The 9,752-nt window shown below is 40.9% G+C and overlaps 1 protein-coding gene across 1 annotated transcript in view; it reads right to left on the reverse strand.

The window, feature by feature from the left end:
* Positions 1–9,752, reverse strand: part of EFHC2 (EF-hand domain containing 2) — a gene marked incomplete at its 5' end in the record, with an annotated part of 171,837 nt that overhangs the window by 104,288 nt on the left and 57,797 nt on the right. The window contains 3 exon segments of the mRNA XM_017847751.1: positions 1,893–2,031; positions 2,420–2,533; positions 3,809–4,060. Of these exon segments, the coding sequence (XP_017703240.1) occupies positions 1,893–2,031; positions 2,420–2,533; positions 3,809–4,060 (505 nt within the window).

Consider the following 9,752-nt stretch of genomic DNA (forward strand, 5'->3'; position numbering starts at 1 on the left):
ATAATTTTGCATTTGCATAATTTTCTGTTTAAATGCATAATGCTCATGTTATATTAGCTTTAAAGGCACAGAGTACTTTTTTTTTACATAATACAATTAGTCCACAGAGTGAACAAAAGAAGTGAACAGAAAGAAATTAAGCACAAGGACTCGACTGAAATGGACCATAGGACATTTGAAGCTGATACAGTTACCCAGGATGGCTCGATTTGGAGCACAACAGGGAATTCACACTGCCTCCAAAAATTTTCTAGAGAAGCCGTTAAGACCCTAACAACATACTAAGTCTCACCACTAGGACATTCATTTTCCCAAATGCAACTTTCATATTCTCACCAAGCTGACAGACAAACATCAACCAAAAGTTGGACTTTATGTTTAAGGAATCATACGATGCTTTGGAACATTTACCACATTCTTTGTATTAAGGTAATCATCAGGTGTAAGTTATGGCTTTTGGTGACTCATCTTGATATATACATTTAAATCTTCATTCTATACTAAAGACTTATGGATTCCAAACAGGCATCTACATTTATTAAAGGCCAAATTCTTTTCCCATAGTCTAAGGGCCACCAGCAGCTTCTCCATAGCAGCTGCCACCTACACATTCCTGGCTGCTTCTTGTCCACAGTCCCCAAGGCAAATATGCCCAACTGTGTCCACTGAAGGGGACTAATTTTAGAAAATAAAATAAAAGAGGTCACCAATTTGGCCCCAGTAGGGCCCATACATTTTGACTAATCTGGCATGCAGATGCAGTGCAACAAATTCCCCTAATGAACCTAAGAGTAAAACTGAAAGCCTTTTCACTCTAACCCCTTTGTGTGCCTGATGTGCCTTCTCTCACACTATAAAGACTCCCAGAAGGCCAGGAATACTACACAATGCAGACAACAAGACACATGGCATGGCTTCATCTCATTCTAGAGACAAAGCACTTTGTCTTTTAAGAAGCTGCGGTTGCACTTGGCTTCCATCTCACCCCTCGGGGAAGTGTGTTCATATGAATACTCCAAGGTTCAGAGAGAAGTACAGGACTAAGTACCCCTATCCCAACTCTAGTCCCAAACTGGGAGGTCAACAAGTCCCATCAATTTCTAGCAGCAGCAGGTACCTGGAGACTCAGGTAGAGGGGAGTTTAACAAATGAGGGTTTATATTTTAGGTTACATGTCACATCCTCCACCAGCTTCCAAGACACTCGTAACATGATGTCACACGCTGCAGGTCTCAGTTCCCCTTCCAGCCTAGAAACCTCTTATGCAATTCTGTATCTCCTAAGTCTACTACAATGACCTACATATAGAAGGTGCTCAATCAATAGCTCATTTTCATTCTGAACTGAACTAACCTTATTGGAATGGAGTTAATGTCTGAGAAGAGAGAAGCTTAAAACCTGGCTGAGCCTCACCAGGAAAGGTAGAGCAAAACTAGCAGAAGAGAATTCCCTCGATAACTCAATTAGGTATACCCATTGTGGTAAGAAGAATTAAGTGAAAAGAAAAGCATTCAGATTTCCATTTCGATTGCTCAGCCAAAACATTTACCCCATATTGGAGTAGGGCAGAGGACTATAAAGGAAAATGGAAGTCCCTGGCATCAGGCAGACAAGTTCAAATCTTGGCTCACTCTTTGCTCACTGCATAACCTTGGACAAATGAGCCCCCTTTAAGCCTCGGTTTTTTTCACCTCTAAAACGGGGATCATGAGCCTACCCATAGAGAATTGTTAGGAATATATACATAAGACAACAAACGGCTGGAAGATAGCAAATGCACAATAAGTGGTAGCTATTATGAGCCTAACATTTGAAACTCCAAAGTAAAATCTTAACTGGGGAACAAAGAGTTTAATTTTAAAAATATTTTAATTGACATACGTATCACTTACCAATTCCATATTTAGACTTATAATAAGACTTCGTAAATTCATCACAGTCATAAAGGAGCACTTTTCTTCCCCACACATTGATGGTGACTCCGAGGGACAGGTCACTATCTTTGTAAAACTCTTGGTCTACTTCTCCTAGCTAATAAAGACAAAGGAACATAGCATTGGCACCATGGACCCTCCAAAGAACCAGGAACCCCTTCCCAGAGAAAAAAAGGAAATTAAAATAAAACTTCAATCTTTAATAACTAAATTTTAAAATCAAATAAAAAAGCAACCAGTTGATGTTAACATTCTAAAGTATTATTTTAGTACTGTAGTATTATACTTACAAACTGCAATGCAATGCATATATTTATATAGACATTTCAGCATGCTTATTACTAATAAACAGCAGTACAATGCATATTTATGTAATCATCGATTTCATTCACAATCTCACAAGAGAAGAGTATGTAACTCGTCCCACTATTCAGGTTCCAAAGAAGTCACACTAGAAACAGGTAATAAAATGTGAGGTTTCTTCCCTTATATCTATCCATCAGGAAGCCATCCGCTTGGTTCTTTATGAAGTCACCATACAAATTGAGAACCGCTCGATCTGTTATCTGGCCTGGTTGATAGACTCTAGGTGGGCAATTCTGGAAGACAAAATCAAAACAAGGTGTGGTAGGATTTAATCCATTCCCTTTCTTACTATAACTCCAGGGTTGGCATACAGGTGGCACTCAATGAATATTTGCTGAATGAATGAATAAAATGAATTAACTGATGTTGGCACACTGTAAATGTCAGGTATGTCATTATTATTTTATATTTAGCCTATTTTCAAAGTCATTCTAAAACAGGTTTTCTGGCACCTCCTGGTTGCCTGCTATGCGTATCCAGGGCTCACTCTGGGACAAACTGTGCCTCCCCTGCCTCCAAGCACACGCAGTAGGGCTTCTGGCAGTGGGCTCAGAGAATCTGGAGAAACCTCCCGTGAGGACTGAATGGCCAGCAGTTATTTGCCTCGGAAATTAGGGTTATGGTAACCTTTTCATGTGCACTAAGAAGATACTTTATCCAAATAAGAAAGAAAATATAACAGAGCTTTTGAAAAGCCTTTATGTTTTAAGTGTCCTTATAGGTGTTTACAGGTCCTTCGATGGTGTTTTTTGTTTTTTGTTTGTTTTTTTACTATGTTACCACATTTTAAAGACGGGGAAATAAGCTCAAAGAGGTTATGTGATTTGCCCAAGGTAGCACAACTATTACGGGGCAGACTCACAACCCTAATCCAGGTCTGGGAAGTTTCTGCTGCACCCAAATTACATGAGCTCCCAAATGGCCATAAATATTTATAGAAATCAATCTGACAACTCTTTTTAATGTCAAATAAAATGCAAAAGTCATCACTGCCACTAGCTAGTGGCTAGGTGGTGACCAGCTGCTACACTCAGAAAAGGCACTTTGGTTTGTAAACTTGCATGTGTATGTTTGTGAGTGCATGTGTACATGCACATGTAGGTGCACGTGTATAGTGTGTGTTTGTATTCACAACCCAGACCAAACCATGGGCTCTCCTCAGTAGTCTGCAGTGCCCCGTCCAAAGCCACAAGCAATTCTTTTACTAAGGAGTCATTTAGTTTCATAAAACTGGATATGAACTCAATGATGAATAGGTGCTTTCTCTTACATTTGACTTTTTTCCTTTACTTGCCTTAACTTCAATGTTCCAACTCTAATTGATCATATTCTCTGTATTACTTTCACAGATATATATTAATAGAGAGCACAAAATGAAAGTTTTCCAAATACCTGCACCAGTGCATGGTTATTATCATCACATAGTCATAACACACAACATTCCAAACAGTGACTCTAGTCTCTTGACTCACAAGCAAATTCAGAAAGTGGTTATGTCCACTGCTCACCTTGGGCAGCTTACTCCTCCGGAGGAACATTTTTATAGCATCTCGGCCTGAGTTGTGTGGAAGCAATTCTTTGATTTCAATAGTATCATCACATAAGAAGTAATGCAGGATGAGTTCTCTACGGTCTCCAAACATCGAGACTGAGTCATCCCATAGGCAGAAGAAACACAAAATCTTGCCATGATACTGGAGGAACTGTTTCAGGGTGTCGAGGGATTCGTAGGGACGTAAGGGCTCTGCGTGTTCTAGAATCTGCAAATGGAGAAAATGTCAGTAATAGTTGCAGGGTTTGCATAATCACTTCTAAGATACACACAATCAAGTGACAAATATATAGATATATTTTTGGCCAGGTATGGTGGCTCATGCCTGTAATCCCAGCATTTTGGGAGGCCAAAGCGGGAAGACTGCTTGAGTTCAGGAGTTCAAGACCAGCCTGGGCAACACGGCAAAAACACAACTCTTAAAAAAAAAACATTAGCCAGGTATGGTGTCACACGCCTGTAATCCCAGCTACTCGGAAAGCTGAGATGGGAGAATTGCTTGACCTCAGGAGGTCAAGGCTGCAGTGAGCTATGTTTACACCACTGCGCTCCAGCCTAGGCGACAGGGCAACAGAACATGACCCTGTCTCAAAAAAAAAGAAAACAAAAAAGATCTATTTTTCTATAGACTATTCTGTGATTTTGTTTTTTTAATTTCAACTATGACATAGATACATATGCATCTATAACCAGTTTTAACCTTAAGAATAGAGACAAACAAGTATGAGGAAGTTTTTCATATTAAACATTAATACACTAAATTATACTTCTGGCCAGGCGGGGTGACTCACACCTGTAATCTCAGCACCTTGGGAGGCCAAGGTAGGTAAGGTAGGTGGATCATTTGAGGCCAGGAGTTTGAGACCAGCCTGGTCGTCCCTACTAAAAATACAAAAATGTTTAGCCAGGTGTGGTGGCAGGCGCCAGTAATCCCAGCTACTCAGGAGGCTGAGGCAGGAGAATTCCTGAACCTGGGAGGCAGAGGTTGCAGTGAGCCGAGATTGTGCCACTGCACTCACTCCAGCCCTGGGCAACCAGAGCAATGACTCTGTATAAAAAAAAAAAAAAAAAAAAATGTAAAAAAGAAAAAAACTAATAATTCTTTAATATTTTTAAAAACTGCTTTTTCCTAAAAGATTTAAAATTCTTATTTTAAGAACAGACAAACGCCAATCTATGGTGACAGAAATCAGAATAGTAAATTTGCCTCCAGGTAAGGGAATTTTGAGCCAGAAAGGGGGAGAAAAGGAATTTTCTGAAGTGGTAAAAATATTCTACATCTCGATTTTTGTGTTGGTTACTCAACTGCACACATTTTACAAAACGTGTTGACCTATACACTTAAGATTTATACAATTGACTCTATGTTAATGATATCTCAACCAAAAACATCTTTTGTCTTTTCACTGGGAAATTCATATGTGTACATAATTCTTACTCATTCAAAGATTTTTGTGAAGGTAAAAGGGAAGAAATATATTCACTGTTTTATTTTAGCTCAAAAAGCTTTAGGTATCAAGGATAAGAATGCCCCGGAGAAACAGGAGCACAGCAAATGGAGAACTTAAGGTCTGCAGAGCCTCTGCCTCGGCTGTCCTCTGGCCCAGGAACCACTAGTTCCATAGTCTTCTTGATGCAACTCTTCCCTCTATTTGCACTTCTGCAGCCCTGTCGTGGAGTTAAACTGCCCCCATTTCATCTGATGTAATCAAATAGGACTGTTACATAAAGAAGTGCACACTGACAAGGGAGATGTTATCCCAAATCAGGTTATACAATCTTTTTGTAAATTCTTGAAATTTCTATCTGTTGAGGGCAGTCTAGGTGCAGTCTTAACCCAAGACAGCGGGGAGACATGATGGCTTTCCAAAGACTCTTCAGTCTTATCCCTGATATTTAAATGAAATTATGGGACCACTATTTCAATTGATTGAAAAACGTTTCTTTGGCATTATGAGGCCTCTAAGAAAAGCATTATTGATAATATACCATTGGGATTCTTTTCAGTCTAAGTTAAATTGTTTAATTTCAACTTTACAGTTCAAGACAGCAAACACTGCAGAAGTAAATGTGTGAAAGTCAATATAGAAGCCTCTTATTAAACTCCTAATTTCCCAAAGATTTCTATATTTATTGAAGAATTTTCTCCCTGAGGGAATAAATGCTAAAATGATGTTCCCACTCTGAAAGGAAATTATTTAAAACATTTCTTAGCTGTTCTTGGTATTTATTCTCAAATTCCTGGCACAAAAGATCTTTTTCTGGGGGTGGCTGGCAAGATGGCCGAATAGGAACAGCTCCGGTCTGCAGCTCCCAGCGAGATCAATGCAGAAGGGGGTGATTTCTGCATTTCCAACTGAGGTATCTGGCTCATCTCATTGGGACTGGTTAGACAGTAGGTGCAGCCCAGGGAGGGCGAGTCAAAGCAGGGTGGGGCGTTGCCTCACCCAGGAAGCGCAAGGGGTCGGGGAACTCCCTCCCCTAGCCAACAGAAGCCATGAAGGACCATGCCATGAGGAACAGTGCACTCCAGCCCAGATACTATGCTTTTCCCATGGTCTTTGCAACCCTCAGACCAGGAGATTCCCTCGGGTGCCTACACCACCAGGGCCCTAGGTTTCAAGCACAAAACTGGGCAGCTGTTTGGGCAGACACCAAGCTAGCTGCAGGATTTTTTTTCATACCCCAGTGGCGCCTGGAACACCAGTGAGACAGAACTGCTCACTCCCCTGGAAAGGAGGTGGAAGCCAGGGAGCCAAGTGGTGTAGCTCAGTGCATCCCAACCCCACAGAGCCCAGCAAGCTAAGACCAATGGCTTGAAATTCTTGCTGCCAGCACAGCAGTCTAAAGTCGATCTGGGACACTGGAGCTTGGTGGGGGGAGGGGCATCCGCCATTACTAAGGCTTGTGTAGGCAGTTTTCCCCTCACAGTGTAAACAAAACCTCCAGGAAGTTCTAACTGGGCGGGGTCCACCACAGCTTGGCAAAGATCTTGCAGCCAGACTACCTCTCTAGATTCCTTCTCTCTGGGTAAGGCATTTCTGAAAGAAAGGCAGCAGCCCTAGTCACAGGCTTATAGATAAAACTTCCATCTTCCTGGGACACAGCACATGGGGGAAGGGGTGGCTGTGGACACAGTTTTGGCAGACTTAAACGTTCCTCCTGCCAGCTCTGAAGAGAGCAGCAGATCTCCCAGCACAGCGCTCGAGCTCTGCTAAGGGACAGATTGTCTCCTCAAGTGGGTCCCTGACCCCTGTGCCTCCTGCTAGGAGACACCTCCCAGCAGGGGTTGACAGACACCTCTTACAGGAGACCTCCAGCTAGCATCTGGCAGGTGCACCTCTGGGATGAAGCTTCCAGAGGAAGGAACAGGCAGCAATCTTTGCTGTTCTGCAGCCTTCACTGGTGATACCCAGGCAAACAAGGTCTGGAGTGGACCTCCAGCAAACTCCAGCAGACCTGCAGCAGAGAAGCCTGACTATTAGAAGGAAAACTAACAAACAGAAAGGAATAGCATCAACATCAACAAAAAGGATGTCCAAATGAAAACTCCATCCAAAGGTCACCAACATCAAAGACCAAAAGTAGATAAATCCACAAAGATCAGCCAAAACCAGCACAAAAGGCTNAAGATCAACTTAATGAAATAAAGCATGAAGACAAGATAAGAGAAAAAAAGAATGAAAAGGAATAAACAAAGCCTCCAAGAAATATGGGACTATGTAAAAAGACCAAATGTACGTTTGACTGGTGTACCTGAAAGTGATAGGGAGAATGGAACCAAGTTGCAAAACACTCTTAAGGATATTATCCAAGAGAACTTCCCCAACCTAGCAAGACAGGCCAACATTCAAATTTAGGAAATACAGAGGACACCACAAAGATACTCCTCAAGAAGAGAAACCCCAGGACATATAATTGTCAGATTCACCAAGGTTGAAATGAAGGAAAAAGTGTTAAGGGCAGCCAGAGAGAAAGGTCGGGTTACCCACAAAAGGAAGCCCATCAGACTAACAGCAGGCCTCTCTGAAGAAACCCTACAAGCCACACGAAAGTGGGGGCCAATATTCAACATTCTTAAAGAAAAGAATTTTCAACCCAGAATTTCATATCCAGCCAAACTAAGCTTCATAAGCAAGGGGGAAATAAAATCCTTTACAGACAAGCAAATACTGAAAGATTTTGTCATCACCAGGCCTGCCTTACGGGAGCTCCTGAAGGAAGCACTAAATGTGGAAAGGAAAAACTGGTACCAGCCACCACAAAAACATACCAAATTGTAAAGACCGTCGACGCTATGAAGAAACTGCATCAACTAATGGACAAAATAACCAGCTAGCATCATAATCACAGGATCAAACTCACACATAACAATTTTAACCTTAAATGTAAACAGGCTAAATGCCCCAATTAAAAGATACAGACTGGCAAATTGGATGAAGAGTCAAGACACATCAGCGTGCTGTATTCAGAAGACTCATCTCACATGCAAAGACACACATAGCTCAAAATAAAGGGAGGGAGGAAGATTTACCAAGCAAGTGGGAAGCAAAAAAAAAAGCAGGGGTTGCTATCCTAGTCTCTGATAAAACAGACTTTAAGCCAACAAAGATCAAAAAAGACAAAGAAGAGCATTTCATAATGGTAAAGAGAACAATGCAACAAGAGAAGCTAACTATCCTAAATATATATGCACCCAATACAGGGGCACCCAGATTCATAAAGCAAGTTCTTAGAGACCTACAAAGAGATTTAGACTTCCACACAATAATAATGAGAGACTTTAATAACCCACTGTCAATATTAGACAGATCAATGAGACAGAAAATTAACAAGGATATTCAGGACTTGAACTCAGCTCTAGACCAAGCGGACCTAACAGACATCTACAGAACTCTCACCCCAAATCAACAGATACACATTCTTCTCAGCACCACAATTATTCTAAAGTTGACCACATAATGGGAAGTAAAACATTCCTCAGCAAATGCAAAAGAGCGGAAATCACAACAAACAGTCTCTCAGACCACAGAGCAATCAACTCAGAACTCAGGATTAAGAAATTCACTCAAAACCACACAACTGCATGGAAACTGAACAACCTGCTCCTGAATGACTACTAGATAAATAACAAAATTAAGGCAGAAATAAGTAAGTTATTTGAAACAAATGAGAACAAAGACACAACATACCAGAATCTCTGGGACACAACTAAAGCGCTGTTTAGAGGGAAATTTATAGCACTAAATGCCCACAGGAGAAAGTGGGAAAGATCTAAAATCAACACACTAACATCACAATTAAAAGAACTAGAGAAGCAAGAGCAAACAAATGCAAAAGCTAGCAGAAGGCAAGAAATAACTAAGATCAGAGCAGAACTGAAGGAGATAGAGACATGAAAAATCCTTCAAAAAATCAATGAATCTAGGAGGTGGTTTTCTGAAAAGATCAACAAAAAAGATAGACTGCTAATAGATAACAGTCTATATAGATAGCAGTCAAAATAGATAGCCAGACTAATAAAGAAAAAAAGTGAGAAGAATCAAATAGACACAATAAAAAACGATAAACAGGATATCACCACTGATCCCACAGAAATACAAACTACCATCAGAGAATACTATAAACACCTCTACGCAGATAAACTAGAAAATCTAGAAGAAATAAATTCCTGGACACATACACCCTCCCAAGACTAACCCAGGAAGAAGTCAAATCCCTGAATAGACCAATAACAAGTTCTGAAATTGAGGCAGTAATCTATAGCCTACCAACCAAAAAAAGCCCAGGACCAGATCAATTCACAGCCAAATTCTACCAGAGGTACAAAGAGGAGCTGGTACCATTTCTTCTGAAACCATTTCAAACAACAGAAAAAGAGGCACTCCTCCCTAACTCAT

Source organism: Rhinopithecus bieti, unplaced genomic scaffold, assembly GCF_001698545.2.
Source record: "Rhinopithecus bieti isolate Rb0 unplaced genomic scaffold, ASM169854v2 scaffold_30761, whole genome shotgun sequence".
Classification (NCBI taxonomy): Eukaryota; Metazoa; Chordata; class Mammalia; order Primates; family Cercopithecidae; genus Rhinopithecus; species Rhinopithecus bieti.